We start from the raw sequence: 27373 nt of genomic DNA, 5'->3' as shown, positions 1-27373 counted from the left end.
AAAAGTGTTGATTTTAGACACTTTCACGTGGTTCATCCTAATAGCTTTTTATCTTTCTCTGTGTATCTATCTGACCAGAGCAAACTGCATGAAAAGGATGTGTCTTAATGTCCACATGGACTCAGCCTTAGAAACTGTCTGGGTCCAGAGACTTCTTAAGGTTATTTATTCAGATGTGACATCTCTTCATTCATTCAGCTTGGTCATGTATGTGACATGTGTCATTCCAATGTCCAGGATGTCAGCCTAAAGCTGCGTAAAGAAAGTAGCCTCACCACTAACAGATCTTCCGAGTGCAGCGCTGCGGTGTCGGTCCTTATCCCTAGTGCGTGTTCTGTCTTCTACCCACGACTGGACGTGACTGTGTGCTGTCCACTGCTGTCGTTTTCAGGTTGCTGGTCCTGGGGCTTTACTGAGGATCGATTCTTGGCTGGATTTAGAACTGTTGAGTTTCGGCATTCTACTTTATTGACATGTACATCTGTTACCAGCTCTTCCTCCTGTTTTCTTCAGGTTTTGTTTTGCTCATTTCTAACTTCTAGAATTGAATACACTTCATTTATTTTCCTTCTTTTTTGCTTAAAATAAATACTATTTATTACACTGTGGTCAGGAAATGTGGCCTGTACAATTTCAGCTCCTTGGAATTAATCTAGCATTCTTTCATACTTATGTGTTTCTGTCTGTTCCTTTTTGTATTTCTAACAGTATTTGTTTAATATATTTCAGTGTTATTCCACACAAAATGTTCTTTTTTTAAAAAAACTACTAAGTGAACTTCTTCGTTACCTAGTGACGAACTTCCTTAAGGGGCTTCAAACTTCTTTAAAAGTTGCAAACTTAGAGCCCTGACACCCGCAAAGCAGAAGGTCACCGGTTCCACTCTGGTCAGGGCACACAGCCGGGTTGCAGGTTTAGTCCCTGGGGGGGGCGTGCGAGAGGCAGCCATTCAATGCGTCTCTCACGCACTGATGTTTCTCTCCCTCTCTTTCTCCTTCCCTTCACCTCTCTCTAAGAAAAAAAAGTCGTAAACTTAAACAATTTGCTTTAGTTAGCTATGTCCCTCTGAAAAAGTTATTTAATGTGTTCCGATCAGTTCTTCAGTGGAGTCTCACCCATGTATAGCCGTTGTTTGGGTTGCTGCCCTTCTGTTACGCTGCTGACAGCAGCTGAGGTTCATATATTCCACTTTTCCTGGTTTTTCTTTGGGCGTGTATTCTATAATTTATTGGTATCTTCTCAGGTGTTTTGTGGTTTTTTTCAAACAGCACTATTTGATCTCATAGCTATTATTTGTCAGAGTAAAGCTTGAAATAGTGTCTTTTGTATCCTACCTACTTAAGACAAAAGAGTTGTATTTCCTACCCTCATTTTAATTCTTAGTTTTCTTAATGTGACCTAAAGTTTTAGATCATATTTAGATCACATTAGCATAAAGTTAATATGATCTAAATTATTATGGTTATTATTCATACACACACATTGTCTAATATTCCCTTTAAAACACTATTTAAAGGACCCAAGAAGGAACACACCAAGGCACATCATCATTACATTAGCCAAGATTAAAATGAAGGACAGAATCCTAGAAGCAGCAAGAGATAAAGGGACAGTCACCTACAAAGGAGTTCCCATCAGGCTGTCAGCGGATTTCTCAAAAGAGACCTTACAGGCAAGAAGGGGCTGGAAAGAAGTATTCCAAGTCATGAAATCCAAAGACCTACATCCCAGATTACTCTATCCAGCAAAGCTTTCATTTAGAATGGAAGGGCAGATAAAGTGCTTCTCAGATAAGATCAAATTCAAGGAGTTCATCATCACCAAGCCCTTATTACATGAAATGTTAAAGGTACTTATCTAAGAAAAAGAAGATAAAAAATATGAACAGTGAAAGGACAGCCAACTCACAGTTATTAACAACCACACCTAAAACAAAAGCAAACTAAGAGGACAGCTAGATCGGGAGTGGAACCATAGAAATGGGGATCACATGAAGGGTTAGCAACAGGGGAGGGGGAGGGGGAGAGAGGGGAGAAGGTACAGAGAATAAGTAGCATAGACAGTAGGTAGAAAATAGACAGGGGGAGGGCAAGAATAGTATGGAAAATGTAGAAGCTAAAGAACTTGAGACACATGGACATGAACTAAAGTGGGAGAATGTGGGGGGAGGGGGTGTGCAGGGTGGAGGGGAGTGAAGGGGGGAATGGGACAACTGTAATAGCATAATCAATAAAATATATTTTAAAACACTATTTAAATTACTTTGATATTGGTCTTCGGTTTAAGAATCAAGTTTGAACTCACTGTGGTCACTGGTTTCAGTGGTCCCAACCAGTATGTTCGTACTTTAAGAAATTCTTACTTCGATTCATTTCATAGTTGGAAAACATTCTCAAGTGTTTCTCTCTAAAAGGGTACAGGATTAGAATGTTTCCCTTGCACACTTGAGAATGTCTTGTGTTTATCATGGCCTGTACACATGTAAGACAGTCTAGCTAGATATGAAATTCTGCGGTCACAAACTTTTGCCTCCTCCAGACCAGGACACATCACCCCGCAGTCTGGTCAGCTTCTTCTTGGTTTTTAATCTACATGCATGTTTTTCTTCATCCTGTTAATTTCATATGTTTTGCAAAGACATGTCTGGGCGTTGGCCTCTTTTCCTTGATTAAAGAAGGTTCAGTGAGCCCTTTTTTGTGCGTGCCTGGGGCTGTCTTTGGCCCAGGAACCCTGTCACTGAGTGTTGTTCTGTCCCAGTTGGCCTGCACTGCGGTCCTCTCCCGGTTGTATGTCACCGCCCACTCATTCCCTCGTACCCCGATCATTGTCTTTCACAGTTCTCATCTCTCTACCCTTTCCCTTGACATGTTGGCAGAATTTCTCTCACTTATCTTCCATATTTCTGAATCCGTTTTCTATGGTATCATTTTTCCTCACTGCTTACTAAGTGGATTTTAACTGCACTGCAGGGTTTTTAGGTTTTTGTTCTTTTCAGTTCTTCTTTCTCTCATATGTCACCCTTCTTGTGTCATCGTATGGCCTCAGCCTAGTGTTCCCTTACGGCTCTCAACTCCTAGAGGAGAAGACACATCGTAGACACATGTCTTGTTAGAATTTTTTAGTCTGCCACCCTCGTTCAGTTACATATTGTCTATGACTGTTTTCCAGCTATGGTGCCAGAATTTGAATAGTTGTGATGGAGACCGTATGGCCCGCAAAGCCTAAGCTATGTACTTTTGGCACTTTGCAAAAAAAAAATTGCAGACCCCCTGTCCTAGTGTGGCAGCTGAATTGCTGTCTTAGCTCCGAGCTGGATGGCACGGGAAGGTATGCAGCTCCATCTCTGGCTCCTAGTTTGACCTGCCTTTTCCCTCGGTTCACCTCTGCTCTGTGGAGGTGGTATTTTCTGCCCCCACTGCCTGATTTCCTCGCTGTCCGCGTCAACAACTCAGCGAAAAGTGCAGGTTCAAACGCCCAGTGCAGACACTACCCTTCCTGCCCCTCCTCTTCAGAGCTTCTCCTCCCTGGAGGAGGCCACTGTCACCAGCACCCCACCCACCTCCTGCCCACTTTTTTCTGGTTGTTGTCTGTCTGTCATTTTCCCTTTTTAAAGGATCTTTCTGTGCGCCAGACAAAGAGGTGCGTCCGGTGATGCAACCCGGGAGGTTTAGCTCCAGCACCACGTGCCTTTAATCAATAGAGATTGCTCCCAGATTCCAACACTGGGTCATCTATCAGTGTCCTTTTTGGCATTAGTGTGAATTTTTTTCATTGTCTTTATAGCTATTTTGGAACAAAACAAGGAGGGGCTACATGGGTGACTGCCAAGCAGATGCCATGTTGAAGGAGTCAGAGCTTCATTTAAAGCTGCGGTTTGTCCATCTTGAAGCAGTCTCTACAGCTTCGTGTGTGTTTGATAAAAGAAGAAAATACAGGAATACTTCCTTCATCCATGGCCCACTTGTCCAGTGACCTCAGCTCTCTGGAATACAACCAAAACAAAGAGTCCCCACGCAGCCAGATAGCTGCCACCGTGTCCTTGTTCTGGAGGCTATTCACTTTACCCAAAGGCACCATTCTGGTCTCTTATTCCGAGCCTGTTCGCCCACGTCTTACATAGAACCCTAAGCAGCCGGGCCCTCCTGTTTTCCTAGCTCACAACCGCATGGGAAGCAGTGAGTCTGAGGGGGCATTTACGACAACAAGCACAGGGACCTGACAAGAGTTTCTGGCTGACCGAAAGGAAAGATGTAGGAACCCTCCCCCACCTACCCACACACACACACAAAATTATAACCACAAATGTTCAGATGCTGGCACTGTTTTGTGTAGGGGCAGTCAGCTTGTGTTCCTCTCTGTGAGCACCCCCAGTTTTTTCTGCGTGCTCACTCAACTGTCTGGGCCTTTTCCTCTGCCAAGCTGGGTGCTCTCTGCAAGTTCTGGGTGCAGAGGCCCTGTCCCCTCCTCCCACAGCTACGGTTGATTCAGACTGTGCTTTCGGACACTGGCTGCACAGTAGAATCGGTCACCTGGGGGACTTTAAAAATCTGGACATTTGGGCTCCTCACATAATGTCTTGGGGTGGGACTCATGTGTCAGCTGTTTTACAGCTTCTGGATAATTCTGCAGAACAGTCCAGGCTGGGAACCAGGGGGTTAGGAGTACAGACTCCATGGCCTGACCACCTCATCCATAGAATGGGGCCGATGGGCAGGGTGGAGCCTCGCCGCACGCCTCGTTAGCACCATGTGAGTGGCTGCCATTGTTGAGGCGCAGACTGGGTGTTCATGGGGACGGCTGTGATTTGTCAGGCAGGGTCTGGAGCTTGAGCTAATTAGGCAGTGACGGATGCTACATGGCCTAGTGTGGTTTCTCTTTCAGGTGGATGGCACTTGGCTCCGAAAGATGAGCTGTAGATGTTACTGGGAGGGAGAGTGATGAGCAGGAAGAGGGAGGGGGAGGGGAGCGGGAGGGGCAGGTAGGTTGTCACAGGACTTGGTCACCTTCTCTTAGGCTCCGTGGAGCAGAGCTCTCATGGGATGGGCACCTGGAACATTTCTGACCTCCGGTTTCCTCCTCGTTGTACAGAGGGACTCGGTCCCTCCCTCACAGGGTTGCCGTGAGGCTCTGGTGGTGGCGGGTTCAGGGCTGAGGGGGAACGGTGTATCTTGACCCATCAGAGGAGCAGGGTGGAGGTGATTTCCTCCTGACCAGAATGCAAGTTTTGACATGAACCAATGACTTTCATAAAAAAATAACAAACAAGTGACAAGCGTGGATTTGGGGCTGTCCCTATAATAACGTCACCGGCACTGCTTGCATTCCGTCTCGTTTCCCTGAGCAGAGAGAGCAGGGCGGGCTTCCAGCTGACGCACTTGGGGCCACAAGGACTTTAGCACAACCTGGGCTTTGCCACAGTAGTGGCTCTGCCGTGAGCGTCCTCTATCCCTGAGCTAGCAGAGATGTGGCTGAGAGTGGCTGATCCGGACAGTGAAGTGTAGTGTGATGACGGTGGTGCCTGGGTCGCCATCCCCTCTCAGCTTGACCTCTCAGACTTGGCCATAGTAGAATGCAGGCCTTGCTCCCTGGACGGCCCAGCCCCTGCATTCCGAGAGGCTCTTCCTCCAGCCCCAACCAGCCGACCGACCAGCAGTCCAACTGGCAGGCAGGACTGGCTCTGTAGCCTCCGGGGCATCCTGGGGTGGGGGCTGGGGCCAAGGGCTCAGACCACAGTGGAGCACGCAGCGGGCTGCTTTTTTCTCAGTTACTGAGACTGGTTCCTACCTGGGTGCCCCAGGAAGCTGACTCAGGGCACAAGGGGCTGTGGGCTATGACTCCCAGGGCAGTGGGGTGCAGCTGGTGTGACTTAAATTGTGGCACCACTCAGTGTATCTCAAGACCTTGAAGGAGGCAGCAACTTCCTGCAGGGTCAGAGACTGACCTTGGGTGGGGGGGGTCTCTGACTATTCCCTGTGTACCTCAGCTGTGGCTTGGGAGCCAGGTGTGGGGGAGCAGGTGGCACTGGGAGGCCTGAGTTCACGCTCTGGCTTTACCCTGTGCTCCCACGCAAATCACTCCTTCCCCCTAACTTGGCCTTGGTTTTCCACTCTGCAGAATTAGGGGCTGGCAGCTGTTCCTAGCCAGGCACTTGTGTGTGTGTGTGTGTGTGTGTGTTCCTGTCACCTTTTTGTCCCCCTTCCCCACTCTCACCTGGACATATGCCCAGCCCACCTCCACCACCCCGTGCTGTCATGGCGCTGAGGACAGGCTGGACTCTCCACGGCCCCAGGCCAGCCTGATTGGTCCCTGCCAGCAGGCCAGGAGTTGCTGGAACACAGGGTGCCCTCACCCCGGGCTCTGAGCCCAATGCCCTACTCACTGAGGGAAGTCTGCTGGTGTTTGCAGGGACACATGGTGTGGCATAACCAGGGATACAGTGATTTTGACGTCTCAGGCCCATGCTGGAGGCCCCGTCTTGGTGCCAGCTATTACGGATGCATTGAGCAGGTGACCTCAGTTTTTGTATCTGCAGAGTGGGAATAACACCCCCACATCAAAGAGTGGTTGTGAGGACTGAATGAGATCTAGCATGTCGAGTAGTGGTGCAAGGCAGGATGGAATGATTAGCTGAGCATCATGTCTGCCAGACAGGGAAGGAATTAGACCACCTCATCTGAAGAGCCAAAAGAGCCAGCAGGGAGAGGGCGTGATGGGCTGGGCTCGGAGGCGTGTATTTGGTGGGCGGCCACAGGCCACCCCCAAGAGAAGCAGGCCCTGGGGCCTCCATACCCCGCCTGGCTTGCACTTGGACTGTGGGAAGTCCCTAGTGATGCCCAGCAGACACAGACTGGGCAGCCCACTCTCTGGGCTGTAGGGCCCATTAGAACTGAACTCTTTCTTCTTCGGGGGGCATTTTATTTGCACACTCCAGTAGAGTGGACACCAAAGGGGTTTTCTAATACTTCATGGGCTGCTAATTTCCTCCGTGACCTTTTTTGTTAGGGCTGACCCCAGCCAGAGACTTCATGCCATGAAAGCTAGCGCCTGACACAGACCCGGGGCACAGGGTGACAATGAGGCCTCTATCGGCTTTAATCAGGTTCCAGTTGTGTCTTAAGAACAGGGGAATTTGTGTGGTGCTCAGAAGCCCTGGGTGGCATGAAATGGGGGCCCTCAGAGTCCCTGAGGGAGGCCAAGGGGGCCACAGGCAGCAGCTAAAGGATTCGTCAGACTGGGGCGGGGGCCGTTCAGGCAAGGGGCTTTGTCCCCAGCACCTCTTTAGAAGCCAGGCCTGCCCTGAATGGCCGCCTTCCCAGCCTGGCCCATGGGTATCACAGACCTCTGGGTATGTGGGGAGGCGGCCCCCCTCCACCGCCAGCCTATTCAGCGCCCGCCTAATTAGGTTTTGTCTGTGTGTGCTCCTATCCCCTGCAGACTGTGATTCCTACTGCAAGGCCTCCAAAGGGAAGCTGAAGATTAACATGAAAAAGTACTGCAAGAAGGACTATGGTGAGTGAGGGTCTGGGGAGGGGGGCGGGGCCCAGGACCCACAAGCAGCTGGAGTTGGGGTACAAGTGGCCCTGCGTGGGAGTGGACGATGAGGTCCCTGTGACTGAGCAAGACCGAGCTGAACAGATCACGTGCCCAGGAATTTCTTGGCTCCTCCACCTTGGTTCTTGGAGGCAAGGGGCCTGAGGGGCCACAGGGTATGAGGGCGGGTTTGCCCCGAGCCCTGGAGGGTGGCACCCGGCCGGTGGGGCTGCTTGGGACTTGGACTCCCCTCCGGCATCCTGTGCCTCACACATTCCGTGGCCATCCAACCTGAGCCTTTGTTGCACAGAGTCTGGTCCGGGGCATGCTTAAAATGCAGACTCCTAAAGCCGCCCGCTTCTGGGGCTTAACTCCAGCAGGGGCCAAGGCGGCTCGGGGAGCCTGCGTTTTAGCAGCTCACTGGTAATTCTGATGTACCGAAGGCTGAACACAACCAAAGGGGGATCTCCTTGGGTCTCTTCCAGCCCCAAGTTGTGGGGTGGCAGCCCTGGGAGCCACCTGCAGATTCCCTGGCACCTGAGCCCTCAGGCTCCCTGAAATGGGAAGGGAGTGTCCCACCCCCCTGCTCTGATCCCGCACTGCTCTGCCGGACCCTGGGGGCAGCGAGCCCCCTGCACCCTTTCTCTGCTGAGCTCCCCTTTCCTGCCCTGGTGCCTGCCCCATCCAGTGGGAGGTGGAGTCGCTTCGTGGTTTCTGGTCCCAGACAGTGTTCTCACTAGGCAGACCCCTTTGGTCCTGTGGGCGGGGCGCCTGTAGGAGGCAGGGAGGCCTTCTCTCCCCACGCACAGCTGTGTGCAAAGAGCTGAGTGGGCTCTTCGGAGCAGGACAAGCAAACAGAGGTCCTGGGGGAGTCACCGGGCCGCCCAGTGGCAGAGCCAGGGATGCCCTGTGTAGAGACTGGGGTGTCTGTGTGGCAGCCGAGGCCCTGGTCACCCAGCCAGGAAGCAGTGCAGCCAGGAGGCAGGCCAAGGGGATCAGGCCTGGGTTCCGGCACTCTCCTCCACGGGACCCTCTTCCTGACCCGGGAGGCCTGGCGGAGGTCCTCCTCCAGTTCCTGACCACTCGCTCTGCCCACCTTCTCACTCCAGCTGGACATTGCCAGGTCTCGCCTGTCCCCTCTCCCAGGGCCCCTGAGGTGGATTCCCCATGAAGGTCTCTGTGGCCCCGCCAATGCCAGCATCACTCTGGCCTCACCTGGGAAAGAAAGTGGAGGGGCTTCTTCTTTCTGCCCTGTTTCCCAGGTCTGCCCTGGCCGTGCCCCTCCGGTGGGACCAGGGGCAGGTCTGTTTGTGTATTTGAGCCTCCGTGTCCGTAACATGGGTGTCATGACCTACTGCATGTGCGTGGGACCCACCCAGCACAGGGCCCAGTGTCTGACAGGCTCCCCGCGGAGAGTGACCTCCACTCGCCCACAGGAAGCTGGGCCGGGAAGGTGGGCGGGAGGAAGAAACCGAGCTGGAGTAAGCGAGGTGAGAAGGAAGGCCCCCCATGAAGGGGTCTCCTCACCCAGGTCCTGCACTCGCTCCTCCCAGCCCAAGGGGGTCTGGCAGCCTGGCCCTGTGGGGGTCCTAACTAGGCCAGCTGTTTGAACTACACCTAAGGATTTTTTTCTTTACTAAGGACAATGGCTGGGACCTTTCAGCAGAGTGAAATGAATTATGAGACCCAAAGGAACCCAAAGGACTTTTGAGAACTTCCAAAACTTTCTCATTTTACTGCGTGTGTGCAGATAGACGTCCGCACGCAACCCCCCCTGCTCCGATGCCCTGGGGCAACCAGTCGATTGCAGAGAGCCAGCGCTCACCACCCTGGTTTTTCGTGTCAATTCAGAAGTGGCCAAGTCATGTACCCCCTGTTCAGAACCCCTTGGGCTTCCACAGTGAGCTCCTAAAAGCCCCTCAAAGGGTCTGTGCCCCAGAGCAGTGCAGAAATGTCCAGCCCCCTCTGGAAGACAACCCTGACTTTGAAAACAAACTTCGAAGTGGTTTCTAGAGAAAGGGCACCCTGTCTCAGAACACGGAGAGGCCCCAGGCTGTTTCGGGTGAGCTGGTGTGCCCACACTGCAGAGCCTCGTCTTCCTAGCCCCAGGTGAGAGTGTGCAGCGGGGAGAGGGGGTGCCCTGGGGGTCACCTCCTGTTGGGTTCCGGCTGAGGCCAGGGCCCGAGAAGTCTGCCCATCCTGCTGGGCCCCGGCGGAGCTGTGGGGGCCGAGTGCAGGCTGTCCTCACAGGCCCAGGGAGCCCAGAGCCAAGGAGAAGAGCCCCGGGCATCCCCTCCTTCCCTCCCCCAGCCCAGAACAGGGCCAGGAAGGAAAAGGAATTGGTGGCCTGTTTGGGGAAGGGTTGTTTTAATCTTAGTCTTGGAGCATCTGTGGAGAGAGGCTAGGAGAGAGAAAGAGCTGAACAGTCTTTCTGTGAGATGCTGACCCACTGCCCCCATTCTGTTTTGCAAGCAAAAAAAAAAAAAAGGAAAAATTGGACTTTTATTTAAAAGTTATCAGAGTAGATCTGTTTTCCACCTGGTTCTGTTTGACTCAGCCCTGTTTTGCTCTCTTCTGACTTTTGTCCAGCATGGAATTCTCCCCGCCCCACCCTGATATTCTGGGGACACTTGGCCCCTCAGGGCTCTCCTGGCCTCCTTGCCCCCAGCCGGCAGGCCCACTCTCTGTTCACGGACCCACAGGGACCTTCAGGCCCTCCCGAGCCCTGTCCCTGCTGGGGGCTGCTCTGGGCACCCAGCCCCGTCTCCTGCTGGTGGGGGTTGGTGGGGCGTCGTCTCTGGGCGCCATCGGACTCCTGCTCCCGGACTCAGCCTTGTCTTCCCCTCACTCTCGACTCACTGTGGATCGTCAGAATGAGGCAGGTGTCCAAGGAGGCAGGCCTCAGTTCCTCAGGCCACAGTTGGGACCTGGGCCCAGCCTTTGGCTCCTTCCACAGGTCCTTCCCTGAGTCCCCTTCCTCCCACATTGTGTGTAGCCCAGGGCCCCACCTGCCCGAGGCCAAGAGGGGCCAGGACCAGCTCTGCACCACCCCCTTTCCAGGCCTCACTGGGGCCACGCTGGTCCTGCCCCACAGCCACGGCCAGCGCACCGCCCAGCTGTCCACATCCCCACTGCCGGGCAAGATGTGGGAAGCAGCACGTGTAGGAGAGAAGCGGGGTGCCCCTCCAGGGGCCAGCGAGGTCAAGGTCTGCGAAGCTATTGTACCACCACTTTCCTGCCCTGCTAACCATGCCGCCCAGCCCATTGCCCCACAGCCACCACTGGCACTGCCCCTCCCATTCCCCCCAAACACTGTGTGATCTGGTCCCCAGGGCTATCACTGATAACTCTTGGGGTCACCTCAGAGTTGGGCAGCATCCCCACCCATCTCAGGATCTAGGCCTGTGTGTTGGGCAGGAGGCAGGACAAAGAAGTATCTTAGGGGCTTCTGGGGACAGTGGCTCACCAGAGCCCAGCAGGGCAGTGGGCAGGCCTCCTGCAGGGGTGCACTGAAGAGGCTGTGAGGGCCCTACAGGCACAGCGGGAAGCCGGCTCAGCAGCCACTACAGGCCTACCTCTGGGACTGGGGTTCATGTCTTGGCTCAGGCCCAAGATTCTCCTTGTGGGGAATCTCTCTGTGTCCTGTTGGGGACCCTGGATCCCCAAAAGAAGTCTAAGCAGGGATGTCCCTCCCACACCGGGAGCTGACCTGGCCCAGCCCAGGGAAGACGAGCAGGAGAGGATGAGGAGGGTGCTAGCCTGGGGGTTGGTGAAGTAGGTGAAGCGGCCAGAGCAGGCTGGGCCAGGAGGGCAGGGACGGAGGGAGGTTGGAGGGCGGGTAATCTCTGTTCTGACTGACAGCCCAGCGGGGAGCCAATTAGGAAACACATTTCCTTCAATGCAAGCCAGGGCACTTGGATGTTCCAGCAGCTGCTAATTGGAACCTTGGGTTTGCCACCCCTGCTGGGTGAGAAGCAGGCCGCTTCTCCCAGGCCAGCTCACGAGCCTTGAGCTTGTGCTGTGGTGGAACGTGGACGGGGGTCTCTGTGACCTGGGCTGTGGCCAGAGTGGACGAAAGGTTGGGGGAAGCGGGGGGAATGAGAGATGCCCAGGGACTGGCCTGCCCTGTGTTCTCTCAGACATGTTGCCGGCGAGAGAGGGCCCAGCCTGGGTAGGACTGGGGTGGACACCAACCAAGGCAAGAAGGCATTGAGGTGGGGAGGGTGTTGGGGCCAAGCCCCACCGTGCTGCTCACGTTTGTCCAGAGAGACCCATGACAGGGAAGAGGGTCGTCCCATCTTTGTCTGGAGGGAAAGGGGCGCTGGCCCAAGAGCGCAGACTCCTAATTTGTTCTGTGACTTGGACAGGGAGCCTCACCATCCTGGGCCTCAGGGTCCTCATCTGTCACATGAAGGTGTGACCAAGGGGACCTGCCGTCCTTGTAGATGAGACAAGTCATGGCTCCACCATGCCGGGTGCGAGGGCAGGGTCCACAATGACACGTTCACTGCTGTCTACCTCTCCTGGCACCGCCTCAGTCCTCTGTTGCCCTCTAGGGGGATCAGCTCACCTTGCAAAGGCCTGATGTAGCACCCAGAGAAAGCCGAGTGTGGGACAGTTGTCCACGAAAGACAAGGAAGACAGTTTTTATTATTTTCAAGTGTATTAGCAATTCCTGCCAAGTTCTCAGCAAACCCGTCCTTGGACGGGCCCTTCCTCTGTGTAAATGCTCCGAGTGAGCATGCTTGCGTAACAGCATGTGCACGTGTGTGCACGTGTTCTCTACCAAGTCTGCATGCCACTGCCACTCCGATGCTTGCTCCCTCTGTGGAAGTGGCCTGCCTGCAGCTCGTGGCCTGGGAGCCGGGCTCCAGAACCTCTGCCATAGAGCCAAGGTGACAAGGGTGACAGATGACACTCGGTTCCTAAGCGCCTGTGGTGTAAGGATGTTGGGTACCTCGCCCGGTGTGGGAAACGCCCCCTTGTGGCCTCCCCACTGGCATGGCAGGAAGGGGCAGGAGGGCCTCACTTGCCCACTCCCCTGACCTTCTGCTGCGATGCCCTCACCCCCCTGCACCTTGCTGGGCCATCTAGGCCCCTCCGCCCTCCTCTCCTGTCCTGGCCCTGCTACTCAGCCTCTGACTTTCTCTTTCCCCATCTCCCTTCCCTCCTCTTCACTCCATCTTGTCCCTGTCACCTTTGGAGGTGCCCCTTCTGGTCCTCACTCACCTCCTCGGGTTTGCACAGCCTCCTCTCATCTCACACAGCTGCTGTGCACAGGCACCCCAGTGTGCACACACACCCCCGCACGCACACACAGGCACAGCGGTGCACACGACAGCAGTCCTGCTGCTTGCTCACACACTGGTCCCCACCCCCAGCCCTTCCCTCCTTGTTAATTCAGTCGAGTGCCCACTGTGCTCCCATCCTCTTCTGGGGACTAAGCTCACAGATGTGGAAAGGATACGGGCTGAGCCCCCACGGCACTTATAGTCTTGGAGGGTTACAGACGCACAGATGAGAACACCAAAGGTGGGCATGTGGCTGGGTTCAGCCAGAGGTGGATGTAAGCAGGGCATAGACAGTCCCCTGAGCAGGGTGGGAGGGAGGGCTTCCTGGAAGAGGGAGCCCCAGTAGCCAGTGCTCACTGGGAGAAGCAGGGCTCCCAGGCCAAGGGAGCAAGGTCTCTAAGCACAGAAGTGAAAACCGGCTGGGGGATGGGAAAAGGGCAGGGTGGGGTGCTGGGTATAAGGGTGGGGCCAGGGAGAGGCGAGTGTGGGCCTGGGCAGCTGTATCCCTGTTCATGTCCAGAAAGCCCTGGGATCCGCCGAGGGCCAGTTCAGATCAAGAGGCCCCTGCCCACTCCCCCAGGTGCTGCCGCCTGCCTCTTCCCTCTCCGAGACTCAGAAAGGGGGAAGACAGACAGACAGCTCACATTCTGAAAGGTGAGATCATCCCACTTTTGCCAGTTCTTGGAAAAATTATTCATTCCCAGAAATGTTTATTAGTCACCCCTTTTGTTGAAAGACATTTTGGCACCACCAGATGGAAAAATCAGAATGCCTTTCACAAGATGATTGGTCTCAAGTATTCCCCCTGAGATCCCACAAGGACTGTTTCTGAGGATCCAGCTCAGAGGGGAAGCCGTTCTGTGGGGAGAGCTGGGCTTGCGAGGCTGTGTGTGCTCACGTGCACTTTCTCGGCCTGGGGGCCTTGCGGAAGTCCAGTTTGTAGCAGCACACCCCCAGGTTCCCCCCAGGCAGTGGAAACCCAAGAGAAGGGCCTCGCCTGGCCAGTGACTGTCCCTGTCCTGAACGCCCTGGACCAGGCACCTCACGCCTTCATTCTCATCTGCACTGAATCCTCGAAAGCACGTGTGAGACAGGAATTTGTTTCTGTCAATGGGGTGTCCAGACTCAACAAGGTGAAACAACATGCCCGAGATCAGGAGCCCCAAGGCCAAGGTCTTTCTCCTCCCTGGTGCCAGGGCCCGGAGCCTTTGACAGCACAGTGGGCACAGCAGGCCCTGAGGAGGCTCAAGAACTGGTTTCCTCAGAGGACCCTTGATACTCAGCTCTGGATAAGCCTCAGAGGGGAGGCCACAGAGACATCTTCACTGGGGTCACTGTGCTGTCAAGGTGACTGTCACGGTGATGGGGCTGTGGGAGATGATGAGCTGAGGTGAGGGGTTTCATAGCCAGGATGTCACTGGTGGTGACCGAGGTGGGCTTGGCACAATCATTCTGGCGAGGGGCATGGCTTTGGGGTAGGGGAGGTCGTGGGGAGAACCACCAGGGAGGACAGGGCCCCGAGTGGGGCGGCTGTGAAGGAGCTGGTGTGGGAGTGACTGCAGAGCACCCTGGAGCTGTCGCTGAGCGGGTGATGCTGGCGGAAGTGGCAGGCATCCCCAGCCCTGGGTCAGCGACTCGGGCTGGGGTCCCGAGGGTCAGGAGGCTCCCACTGGGGACTCTTTCCTCAACCAGCCCCCGGCTCAGGGGGCCTCTCAGCGAGTGGTGGCCTCTCCTCCTCTCTGTGCCCCCTCCCCTGCCTTCTCTGGACCTTGGGGCCAGTAGCTATTCTGATCAAGACCAGTCCCTTCAAGCATGGGGAACCCGGTGGTGACCAACCATCCTGGAGACCAGAGCTCCTGTGTCCGTAGCGTGCTGAAACTCTGGGGCTTGGGCGTGAGTATAGGTCTTAGAGGAGCACCCTGAGGGCTGTCCCCCAAAGGGGAGGACTGCTTGAGGAGCCAGGCAGCTGGTAGGACCCTGGCTGAGGCTGGGGGAGGCCAGCCCCCGGCCCACAGCCTTGCCTGGAGCCCCAGGGAACAGGACTCGGACCAGCCGGCAGCACGTGTCAGGGTGTTTCAGAGGCTCGCTGACCCTTTCCTGGGGGTCACTGGCCCCCTGGGGTCCTCTGATTTCCCCACCAGATGTGACCTCCCCCCTCCAGGGGTACCAGCCCCATATGGAGGCCAGATGTGGAGCTGGGTCTGCATGAGTCAGCCTAGGGTCCTGGAATGCGAGTGACCAGGTTGGGCAGGGAGGTCTGGGAGGCCCCTGTGACAGCTCGACATAAAAGCCCACAGGATGCTACGTCGACGGGCCTCCCGCCGTGGGCAGGTGAGGTGCCTACAGTCCCTCCCAGCACAGGGACCCCGTCCCCGCCGACGGCGAAGGCCTCCTGTCTGGCCCCTCAGCAGGCTCAAGGGCGGGGCTCTGGGGAGGCCTGTTTTGAGGGCTGGCAGCTCGCAGCCCTCATCTGTCCTCCGCTGGGGCTTCCTCCTGTCTTGGTTCCTCGCACCGTTTTTCCCTCCTCTGAGCATCCTGTTTCTAGGAAGGAAGGGTGGGTAGGGAAGGCATTAAGGGACCACAAAAGCCATCGGGTGAGTGGTAGCTCCTCCCATTTCACAGATGTGAGCCCTGAGGCTCTGAGTGGGTCTGTGGGAGACGGGGATCTGTCCAGCGTGCCCGAGCACAGGTGCAGTTGGCCTGGGCACACGGTCGTGGGTCTCCGACAGCCCGACGACACGTGTCCTCTCCTCTCCCCCCTCACTGGGCACCTGTCTCCGAGCCACAGAGCGCTCACACCACACTGAACTCAGACGGGATGCTCCCCAGGGCAGGGGCGGTGGGTCTGCTGGGTCCTGGTGCCCCCCTTCCCCTGAGATCAGTGCCTTGGGCACCAGGACACCAGCACCCCGGTCACCGTTCCTGGGGCTTCCTCCCCGAGACCTGTCTGCACCTGGGGGGCAGTCTTCACACATCTGTGGGCCCCACCTGCGCGTGCCCGGCTCATACCTGTGGCCGGGAGCCGTGGAGGTGTGACGTAGGTCAGGAACGCCTTTCCAGTGCTCACAGGTACCTGACTCCGTCCCTCCAGGTGAATGTGGTAGGCTAAGCGTCCCCACTCCCCAGGGCAGTGGCCCTGGCAGAGTACTGGAGTCCGGTCTGGGTCCTGCTTTGGTTTCTGTCTCTGGACCTGAAGCCCTTGGAGAGGCGGTTTCATCCTTTGAGGGTGATTTGACTTTCAGGAGCTGGAGCTGAGTGTGGTGTTCAGAGGCTGAATGATGGGTGTCCACTCCTCCTAGGACGGGGCAGCACATGGGGTGTCCTGGGAGTGGTCCTGGAAGTGCTGACCGAGCTGGGGAGAGGGGCTGCTCTTCACTCCCTTGCAGAGGGGCTCGCTGGGGGCTTGTTGGAGAAGAGGCTCGCCGTCAGGTCCGCTGCTTGGGGGCTCTTGGATGGGCACACACCCACTTAGAGCAGGTCTAAATTTGCAGCTTGAGCATCCTCTGCACAAGGGCTTCTGTGAGCTCTGGAGGCCGAGGGGCCCTGAGGGACTCGGGGGTGATCAGGGCCTTGAACTGATGCCATGTGGGAGAAAGCCTACCCTTTCACCTTCTTTTCCAGAGGCTGGGACTGCACTGATGCTGAGCAGGGGAGATGCTTATTGCTTGACCTTCCAGCTAGGTGGTCCAAAGCGGCCCAGTCGGAGGGCCTTGCCCTCTGTGTGGGGGAGCAGGTGGGGCTGTTCCAGCCAGCGTGGGGGGCAGATGTGGGTAGTGGGGCATCTCCTGAGGCTTTGTGAGGCCCTCAGGGTAGGGACGCCTTGTCATCGGGCAGCTCTGGCCATGCTCGTGCTGGTGGGGCGGGAGACAGGGGGCAAACACTGGATTAGGAGTCTCCCTGGCTGTCCCAGCCCCTCCTGACTGGGAGAGGGGGACGACCAGAGGCATCCTCCCTGGGTGGCAGGCTCTCTGTTCCTTGGGCTACTTTTCTAGAGGAACCAGCCTAGGGATGAGGGTGCCTTGCTGGGGCAGGACAGGCCCCCCCAGGGCCACTCTCCTACCCGAGCCCTTTGCAAAGCTGGGTGGCCAGCCCATGCTGGGCCTCCCATTCCCATCCCCACCCCTGGGGATGCCCTGCAGTCAGGCTCAGATACCCAACCTGGCCCCTCCCAGGAGCATAGCCAAAGCCTCAGGACCTAGAAGGGAAACTGAGGCACTCTCCACATTGCTGTTGGCTTTGAGAGATAGGGGTATAACATGCCTTCTTTGGCTGAGGGGGAGAAAAGGGGAAACGCTTAGCCAGCTCTAAGTTGGCTGTCCCCACTTTATTCAAGGCCTGACGCAGCGCCTTTGGGGGTGTGGGAGGAGGCGGCAGCCCCTGGATTCCTGAGGATTCCTGGGGGATAGGTGGGTGTGGCTGGGTGTCGCCACAGTGAGCCTCCAGGCATCCCCCTCATTTAATAAAAACTGGGCGGGGGCTGCTGTGACTCCCGTCTTGGGCGTGTTAGCCCTGTCCCTGCCCTGCAAGTCCCGCTTGGCGCCCTCGCTCCGAGAGCTTGCCCAGCCCCATGGCAGGCCAGCTTCCCCCAGAATGGGACTTGGCTCTGCTCAGCGTTCCTTACCTTCACAGGGGACTGGGAAACATGTGGTCAGAGCATTTTATGAAAGCAGCTGCAACTCATGACGTGCTTTCTGTGCTGGGAGATTTATGGGGCTGCATGGTTTTAATGGTTTCTGTGGGGTTAGTGTCCTCCCCCCATTCATCCTGGCCGCTGTCTCTGAGGCAGATGGGTGACAAGCTTTCCCTAGCTGGGCTGGCCCAACAGGAAGGTATGGCGGGGGTGGGGCAGGGGGAAGCTGACCACCCAGGCCTCCTTGGGAGGGGCAGCTGCTGGAAGCCCCTGGGGGCCTGCTGCAAGCAGCCCGTAAATCTAGAAGACCTCCAGGAGGCAGGAAGCACTCTGGGCTTGAGGGGAGAGGGACCCCGCCGGCAGCCCCCAGGGGCCTGTGCCAAGGCATACCCCCAGGCCAGCCCCAGTAGGTTGCCTGTCTCAGGTGGGCTGGGCCAGCAGGTGAGCACTTGAGCAACAACTGTATACTCATCACTGACCTAGCAGCTCTCCCCGAATCTGGCCCCAGGGCCATAGCTTTGATCCCAGTAGGGGGTCTTCAAAATCTGCAGGGCACCCCCAGTCAGCTGGAAGCTGCCTCCTGCCACAAACTGCCCGAGGCAGTGGCAGTGCCAGGTCTTCAGAGGCCCAGAGCTAGCAGGCGATAGACTTGAAGGAATGGGGCACCGGGCAGGGCGGCACGTCCTGCTCCTGAGGATTCCAGTCACAGAAAGGGACGTGGAGCTTCCCGCTTCTCAGACTGCTGGGGCTGAGGCGCCCTGGGAGGGTGGCCAGAGGTCTGTTGCTACGGAAGGACACATAAGTGCCTTGAACTTTGGCTGGGGGGGCAGGAAACAGCACCTGTGAGGGCCCCCAGCGCTGGGCACAGTCCCTAGGCTGCCAGGTGCCCGCCTCCCAGGCCGCTGCCCCTCTGCCCCACCATGACACAGGCTGTCCTCGCTGACTCTGGCTTCCATGGGCCTGGCCCTTGGTCTCCTTCTTGTCCTCTTGGGGTAACAGTGTCCCCTCCAGAGCCAGGCACAGGCTTCCGCTGAGAGACAGAGAGGCATGTGCTCCTGCCAGCCAGAGTGGCCGGCTTGAGCTGGAGCAGGGGAAGTCAGTCCTCATGGCCCCACCCAGAAGCTGAGAAGGGCTAGTTGCATGCAGGCCCTTCATGTGGGCCCCAGAGTTGCCGGGGGCAGGGTGGGGGGCAGCTGCTCCCTGGCTGGCCAGCCAGCAGTCTCACTAACAGAACTCTACGGCCAGCCAGCCACAGGGCAGGAGCATGTACTGCACCGGTACGGGCAGCTCAGGGACACTAGGAGACAAGTGTGGCCAGGCCCCTGGGGATGCCTCACTCTCCGGAGCCTGCTCCCTTTCCGCTTACTTTTCCACAGGTGTCTGTTCCATCCTGCAGACACCTCCTCTGCAGCCTGTTGGGGGCCCCTCAGGTGCCACAGCTCTGTTGGGCTTTCTGGGGCCAGCCTCACCCACCCCGCGTTGTGGGCTCTGGTGCCTGCTTCTGTCTGCACTCTGAGAGCACAGCCCCATGGGACATGGCCCAGCCTGAGCCCCCATTTTTGGTGTGAATGAGGGCTCCTAGGAAGGGAGGGCCTTCAAGGTGTGGACCCTGGGATGGGACAGGGTGGGGCCCACAGCAGCAGCAGGCTGGGGCCCTGGCGTGCCTTTCTGGCCAGCGTCTGCCTCAGGTGCTCCCTCGTCCCTGCTTCAGAAAATGGCTACTCCCTTCGAGCTGGGACCCTCTTCCTGCAGACCAGTCTCTGATTAAGGGCTCTCAGTGCACCTCTCACTGTCCTCGTCTGACCTCATGGCCGGCCTTTCTGAGGGTCATCTCAGCTTCGAATCCCAATACAGGGTGGGGGATCCTCACCAAGCCCATGTTCTGGCCTTCTTGGGGTCCACTTAGGCCATCAAACCAAGGGGACTTAGGTGTCCTAAGGTCTGAGATGAACTGGCCTGGGTGAATGTTGTGTGGGGAGGAGGGGCCCACCCTTGGGGGCCATGGTCCTGGAATGGGCAGAGTGGCTGAGGCCACTGTACACAGCACCAGGAGACCCTGGTGGGCCTGTCAGAGGTCCCCATGCTGTGCTGGGCAGTGCCATGCCAAGCGCGCCTGCTGCGTGCTGAGCATCTCTGCCTGAGGTCACTCTTTCAATGTGTATCTTGAATATTTTCAGCTGTATGTGCACTGCAGGGACCTGGCTCGTGCTCTGCGTGTGCAGCACATACTTGGTGGGCTGTGTAATGTGCGAGGTGTTGCCAAGGGCAGCGGAAATGTGGGTTTTTCCAGTATAAGCACTCGAATCCTACTCCTGCCCTCCCCTCCCCTGTGCTGTCTCACCCTACAGCGAGGGAGCTGCCGGGAGCTGCCGGGGTGGGAGCAGGGCGAGGGTCAGTGCTTTGTCCCAGCTGACTGGTGGCCCTGTTTTGACCCTTGGGTTCTTGAGACCAGCAAGGGGTCCAGGGGTGGGTGCCCCTCTGGGTTGTGTCCTCAGTGTTAAGCAGGTGCCCTTCAGGCCTGTGCTGGCCATGCCTGGGGAAGTGGGGTGGGGTCCCCTTTGGGTGCCCTGCTCGACATTCCAGGGCGTTCCTGGGGTGGGGGGTGTTCCAGGGAAGGTGGGGCAGGTGTCAGGTCCTCCCTCCTTCGAAGGGCCATGTTCTTGCTAGTTCAGGGAGTGAGGAGGCCTGACCGTGCCCAGCCAGTCCTTCTCCCCATGGCTGGGCCTCATCTGGTCTGCCCCTGCCTGGCCTGGAGCTGCGGCCCTGCATCGCCAGTCACTGGTTCCAACTGTGTTGGTTTTCCAGGGCTGCCAGAGGAAAACACCTCAGACGGTGCTGGGGTGTGGCGCTTAAACAACAGGCAGAGAGGCTGGAAGTACCAGGTCAAGGTGTCAGCAGGGTTGGTTTCTTCTTAGGCCTCTCTCCTTGGCTTGCAGATGGTGCATTCTCGCTGGGTCTTCACATGGCCCCTCTGTGTGTGTCTGTCTGGTCTCCTCTTCTTATGAGGACCGCAGTCATATTGGACTAGGGCCCACTCTACTAACTTCATCTCGATTGCTGCTTTAAAGATCCCATCTGCAAATACTGTCACATTCTGAAGTATCAGGAGTTAGGACTTCAATGTGGAAATTTGGGGTGGGGTCACATTTCACGCCAACAGACGCTTAGTACCTAAGATCAATGCCAAGTTCTCCAGGGTCCCAGCGAGAGGCACCTTGTCAGGCCACCCCTGGCTGTGTGACGCTGTGGCTGTGGTCCCATGCAGGGAAACAGCCTCACCCTGAGGGAGGCTCATTCTGTATTCAGCTCAGTCCTGAGGAGAGGAAACCAGGGCTCTCTGGGAAGCTGGGGGGTGGGGTGGGGGGTGGGGGGTGGCTCCCTGTTGCTTAGCTAAGGGGCACTCAGTTGCCACGGTGACCTCTGTCTGCACAGTCAAACACACACAACCCAGCCACTTCTCTGGGGCTGGAGGGTTCCCCACCCCCCATCAGAGTTCACACTGAGTGTTGAGTCCCTTGGTGACGAAAACATGGAAACGGTTGCCATGACAACCATTCTTTGGAGCCCTCAGACTGGAGTGCAAAGTTCAGGATGCCCAGGAACAGCTGAAACGAAAATATGGGAAAATCTGCCATTTCCCTCACTCCAGAGGGATGACTTGGATGGCATTTGCTGCTCCCTGGGCCCAGCCATCCCTACCCCTCCCCATCTCCCAGCACAGGAGGGGAGCAGGAAGGGCCCCAGGAGTGAAGGTGGCGGAGTGGCCCCCAGCATCCTTGAGAAGCCAGCCAGCATGGAAGCCAGCCAGCCGGCTGAGGTGTAGGTGCACCCAGTTACTGGAGCTGTAAGTGGGCAGGTGGCGAGATGTAGGCATTCCCTGGGGACCTGTCCTGGTTGCTGAAGACCCTGAGCCTGCCTGTGCCTCCGTTTCTTCACTTGTAACCTAGAGGGACAAGCTACTGCTCCTTTCTCAGGAGGGATCAAGCCCACTGAGCAGGCAGCATAATCTCCAGCTCAGTCTGGGGTGGGGTGGGGTGGGGGGGTGGATTCAGGGTGGGCTGGGTGGGCTCAGCAAGGGGAAGGTGCTCTTTTCTGACCAAGGGGATGGGGAAATAGACAGGCCTTGACTCGGGGGTGTGGTCAGTTCCTATAGCCTTGCTCTAGTCTTCCTCCACCCTAGTAGCCTAGGACCTGAGTCCATGAACAGAGGCCATTTTGGCAGAGGCCTCTCCCCTGGGGGTGTCCCCTCGGGGTGTCCCTGCACCAGCAGTTCCCTGAGGAGACCCCATGGGTCACTGGGGACCTGAAATGCACCAACCAAAAGGCTCTGCAGTCAGGGTTGTTTGGGAAACCAACACGTGCTCAGTGTGGGTGCACATACAGAATATGTAGATTGGAGGCTCTGAAAAGTCCTGCAGGAAGGAAGTTTCTCGACTTTTTCTAACCCAGTTTGAAAAATATATTTGAGCAAGGGCTCCCCTCTTTTTATTTTTCTAAAGCATATCCTCCTATTTTTAAAAAGATTTTATTTATTTATTTTTAGACAGAGGGAGGGAGGGAGAAACATCAATGTGTGGTTGCCTCTTGAGTGCCCCTCACTGGGGACTCTGCTGGCAACCCAGGCATGTGCCCCAACTGGGAACGGAACAGGCGACCCTTTGGTTCGAAGGCCGGTGCTCAGCTCACTGAGCCGCATCAGCCAGGGCCATTTCCTCTGATTTATTTATTTGTTTGTTTGTTTATTTTCTCAAACCTCATTATCCAGTGGAAATCACATTTGGTAATGCAGGCTGGTGCACTGGCTCTCAAAGTGGGTTCCCTGGGAGAGCAGCTTCAGCAGCACTACGGAATGCATGTTCTCCCCCACCGTCTCCCCCCAGATCTTCTGAATTAGAAACTCATGTTTTGACAAGACCTCACCCCTGTACTAGGGGAGATGTTAGCAGAGAATTGGGAGAAAAGGGAAATGCATGGGGCATTTGAGAGGTGAGGGTGGGAGGGAGGGGGGCCTGGCAGGGCTGGGTGTGGGCATTCTGAGGACTTGGGGTTCTGGAAAAGGTGCTGTGGGCGCCTTGAAGGGTAAGTTCGGGGTGAACTGTGCCTGGGCACTGAGATCCCATCATGGTGTTCTGAGGCTGAGTCAAGTATAAGGTTATGTGTCCGGAGTTATCCTGAGTCTTGGTGTTAAGTGGTTGGGTCCTGTGGAGATACCGGAGTGGGGCACCCGAAGAGGTCCCGTGTCCTGTCTGTGTCCCACCCCCCTTCACCTATTCAGCACTGCTCTGAAGGCACCTGCCCTGGGCAAATGAACCTGATCCAGCGTGCTGGTCGAGGGGGAGAAGGTCCGTTTCTATAGGTTTCTTCTTGCTTTCCTCAACCCTAAGAGGGGGCTTGTCACCAAAGGCAGTGCTAAGTGGCACCTTCAAAACAGCCATGAGGTAAAGACTTCTTGAAGCAGTGGCCCTGGCCCAGATATCAGGAGTTGGGTTCCAGTTTCACTTTGCCACCATTAGCCCACTCCTCAGAGGGGTGCACTTCCCAGGGCTGGGGACACGTCTTCCTTCTCCGTTAAACAGGCTGCCTCAACTACCCCAGCCTAGGAGAGGGTACAGGTAGACGGGACTGACCTGGCCACAGGAGGCACTACCCATCCCGTGGCCCACCGCCTGTCTGTGCTTCCTTGCAGCTGTCCAGATCCACATCCTGAAGGCAGATAAGGCGGGGGACTGGTGGAAGTTCACCGTGAACATCATCTCGGTGTACAAGCAGGGCACGAGCCGCATTCGGCGGGGTGACCAGAGTCTGTGGATCCGTTCCCGGGATATTGCTTGCAAGTGCCCCAAAATCAAGCCCCTCAAGAAGTACCTGCTGCTGGGCAACTCAGAGGACTCACCAGACCAAAGTGGCATCGTGGCAGACAAGAGCAGCCTGGTGATCCAGTGGCGGGACACGTGGGCGCGGCGGCTGCGCAAGTTCCAGCAGCGGGAGAAGAAGGGCAAGTGCAAGAAGGCCTAGCGCGGAGGCAGCGGCGCGCCGGGCGGGCGGGCGGGCGGGGCGCGGGCCGGCCGAGCGTGAGCGGGCGCGGCGCGCCACCACAGCGACTTGGACTAGGCCTGCGAGGGCTTTCCCAGGTGGGGGGAGGGTGGGGGTGGGGCCACGGCCGGCACGGGGGCGGGGCTCTCAGCTGCCTCTCTTCTGGGGGGCCCTGCCCCTCGCCCCACTCCGCGCACCTCCCACAGGAGCCGCGCGCACGCGCGGGGAGGGGTGCGCAGCAGGCCAGGACCTGGAGAAATGAGGACGAGACTTAGCTACCTCACGGGCTCCTTCCAGAGCAGGGACGTGCTTCCCTAGGGCCAGGCAGGGTCGCTGTTGTGGGGGCGGGGCAGACTGACCCGGGCTCCAGGGACTGGCGCAGAACAGCGCAGGTGGGGTCGCACCTGCGGCCCGTTTGTGGTTAGGGAGAAGGGCACGTGAGGAGGAGAACTGTGAATGCTCAGGCCCCTAGTTGGGCCGGGGGCTGAGCGAGTCCGGCCAAACTACCACACCAAACATAAAAGACCGAAAATCCCCTCCTTCCCCTCCCCCCGACCCTTTTTTGCCGCAGGACCCCCTGGTTGGGACAACTTGGGCCCCATCTGGAGGAGCTAGGCACGCAACTGGGGGCAGCAGAAGCAGCCTCTACCACCAGGATTCTCCACACAGGCTGCCGGTCTCCTTTGCCACCTGCTAAATGGGTTATCCTGGGTGGGGACAGGGGTTCACACTGTTTGAATCAGAGAAGCAGAAGCGCCTGCGGGTGCCCGCCCCCGCCCAGCTGGGGTTTGGGTGCAGGCCCAGGATTCTGGCCCAAGCAGAGGGCCGCAGACCCAAAGACACCCCTGAGAAGCTCAAGCCGGGTGGTCACTGCCTGTACCGGAGCTGCCTGCTGGAGGAGGCATCGGGAAGGCAAAACCTCCCAGAGAGTTTCCTTTTTGGAAACTTGGAACCAGCCCCTTTATGACATTTTCCAGGGGAGGGGGAAGGGGCACTGGCTGGGTTTATGGCAGTGACACTATTTGTGTAATGACATCAGCTCCCACAAGGCCCCTCAATAGTGTCAACAGCTGGGAAGGGCCTGGATGGGCATGGAATGCAGGCTGCAAAGGCGGTTGGGCCCGGTTGGGGGAGGAGGCTTGCTGGGGTGGGCTTGCTGGCTCAGCAAGGTGGGGGCCCACACCGTGGGCAGGCAGGGCCAGGAAGGACCAGGTTCCTGGGTACCAAGGAAAACATGACCATTTCCTGTCGCTCCCCAAAGGAAGGGACCAGAAAGTCTGCTAGAGCTGCCCCCACTCTGGGGCTGCCCTGGGCAGCTGTCTTGGTCTAGCATGGGTGGCATCTCTTCTACACCTTTCCAGCTGTGAGGGCCTTCCCTCACAGGCCTTCCCTTAGTGAGGCCTCCCAGGCCCTCAGGTGTGGCCAGACCCCGAGTCCAAAGCTCTCTAGGGATCCTGTCTTCAAGCAGGCATCCCAGACCTTCAGGTGTGATCGCCTGGCCCTGGGCCTGTTTCTGTGCCCCCGGGCCTACTGCCTCCCTGTCTCCCGAGCTGCGGCCACGCCTGGCACACTGAGTTAGAAGCCTGGTCCCTTCTTAGGCAGGAAACTGGCTTCACTTTCGCTGGAGTGTGCCTGTTCAGGAGGGTCACACTACGTCTGAAGGTGCCCCTGTGGCTTGGCTCCCCTCTGCCTCCTCTGCCGCAGGCCCCATCCTGGCTGCCATTTAGTGCCTGGCACTTTACCCACCTGACCTCCTGTTCTTCTATGACAACCCTGTGGGACAGGGATTCTCACCCCACTCGCACCAGTGAGGAAGCTGAAGCACATGCACCCAAGGTCACCAGGCAAATAAGCGGCACAACTGGATCCACACTCCAGAGCCAGGTTTTGTGACCACGGGCTGTGCTGCCTCTCCTCGGTCGCTGCATGCTAGCTTTGCTCCTGGGGGTCACCGCTGAGACACTGCCCCTGGCCTGGAGAGTGGAAGTACGTGGGGGAGGGATGGGCACAAGAACATCTTTGGAGGTGCAGCAAGAGTGGTGGGTGAGGCTGGTTGTGAGCTCACCACGGGGCAACCCCTGAAGCCCCAGGTTCTGGAAGGCAGGCCTTGGCTGATGTGAGATGCAGTGGAAAAGGACACTTGGCTGCTTGGGGTATTTGGAGGAATTCCAGAAGAGACTGGAACAGATGCCCACAGGGCAGGGAGAGGACTGAGTGGCCCTGGGAAGGGATGTCTTGTGTTCCCTGAGTCCAGACCCGAGGCTGGGAACACAGGGACCTCTCCTGGTGGCCAGGCCTCCTTGGACGCTTTGGCCTTTCTCTGGCCCACAGTCCTGTAAAGGCACTCACTGCTTGGGCCCTTGTCCTGCTCCTCCTTCCCCCAGCCTGGTTTCTCTGCCCTGCCCAAAAGAGCCATGGCAGCCCTGCCGCCTCCCTCCCGGTGTCTGAGTCACCCGAGACCCATGAAGGGCAGGTGCTGGTGGTCTCCCCAGCCCCTCGGCAGCCTGCCAAGCCATAACGTATCCTGCTTTAAATCCAGCCAGCCTCCAGCCTCACCCTCCTGTTCTGCACCCCGAGGGCAAGGGCCTTCTGGTCCACCCGGTGGCCTGGCCCTGGGGAATGTGTCTGGGTGGCCGGGTCAGCCACGGGGCGGCCATGAGGACACTGTTGGGATGTCAGCCCTGCCAGGCCTTCCGCACCTCACTGCCCAGCTGGAACTGGCCCACCGCTCCTCTGAGGCCAGCTACTGACCTCGGCAGTGAGGACCCCTCCTTGGGAACCCCCTCTTCCACCCCACCCCCATTCCAGGGTGCAGACAAAACCAGGGGTCGAGGTGTGCCAATCTGTACAGTTAGGAAGGGATGTAAAATGGAACTAGATTTTGATTTTGAAGAGTGTATTAACCAGAATTGTGATATGTAGGTGTTTGAAAAAAAACATACCAGATTAGTCTTTTTTTTAAACAAGCAGATTCCCCAGTTTTCCTTTTTCTCACCTGCTGGGTGGTCTGGAGCTCCTGACAGCGGAGTCCCTGCTTTACTGACACACAGTACAGCTAACAAGCGGGGTGGAGAGAAGGGGAGGGACGTGGGGCTGCCCCTGCCCTCGCCTGATGGCTGTGGCTGTTGTCCTGAGAAAGCAGGGCAGGAGGCGGCATCCTCAGGTGCTGGGGCATGGCAGGGAGGGACACCTCCAGGCGGACCCGCGAGGCTCTGAGCTGCCCCCAGGCCCTTAGTGACCTCCTGGAATTCTGCCTCCAAAGTAGTGTGCAGGCCACGGGTCCAGCCCTTACTGGGTTTGCCCCAGGGTGGAATGAGACTGAGATCAAGGAGACTCGGAAGGATCAAGAAACGGTCCCTCTGGGAAACCGAAAAGTGGCGGGGTCTCCATGGTCAAAGGAAGCCCTGCTTCAAGATAGAGACTGAGAGTGGACAAGCCAGGCTCGCTGGCGGGGTTCCTGGGCTGAGGGTTGTGGCTGCGCCCACACCATCCCCTAGGGGTATCAAAATGTGTGCTCCGGGGCCCCGCCCTTTGCCCAAACCAAGCTGCCCACTCGGGTGTCTCGGCCCTGCTTTTCCACCCCTGCTCCCCAGTGCACAGCCCACCTCCCCCTGCCCCCTCCTGGGTCTTGTTCGGGGTTCTGTTCACTCGGAATGGTAAATGTTGAGTTGTGACCATGACATGCTGTTTGGGTCAGTGTCCCTTTCAATGCGTACTAATATATTATGGTTATTATATATGAATATATTTAATGACATGGGAAAAGTTGTGCATTTTTTTAAGTTTTTTTTTTTTTTGGTTAGAGTTGTAATGGACCCAGATGGAACTTGTAATGTGGGCCCCACATGATAGAACTAAATCCAAATATCAAATAAACTCTTGTACACTG

At 57.0% G+C, this 27373-nt stretch overlaps 1 protein-coding gene across 5 annotated transcripts in view; it reads left to right on the top strand.

The window, feature by feature from the left end:
- Positions 1–27373, top strand: part of NTN1 (netrin 1) — a 198726-nt gene extending 171353 nt beyond the window's left edge. For all 5 annotated transcript variants that reach the window (XM_037028127.1, XM_037028129.1, XM_037028130.1 and 2 more), the window contains exons 6-7: positions 7435–7509; positions 23138–27373. In XM_037028127.1, coding sequence (XP_036884022.1) covers positions 7435–7509; positions 23138–23466 — 404 coding nt within the window. In that variant the 3' untranslated portion in view covers positions 23467–27373. The remainder of the gene's footprint in view (positions 1–7434; positions 7510–23137) is intronic.

The sequence above is a fragment of the Sturnira hondurensis genome, unplaced genomic scaffold (genome assembly GCF_014824575.4).
Source record: "Sturnira hondurensis isolate 20B ecotype Veracruz unplaced genomic scaffold, ASM1482457v3 Scaffold0019835, whole genome shotgun sequence".
Taxonomy (NCBI): domain Eukaryota; kingdom Metazoa; phylum Chordata; class Mammalia; order Chiroptera; family Phyllostomidae; genus Sturnira; species Sturnira hondurensis.
Note: the sequence above shows the minus strand (reverse complement) of the source record. Positions and strands in the feature narration are given on the sequence as shown.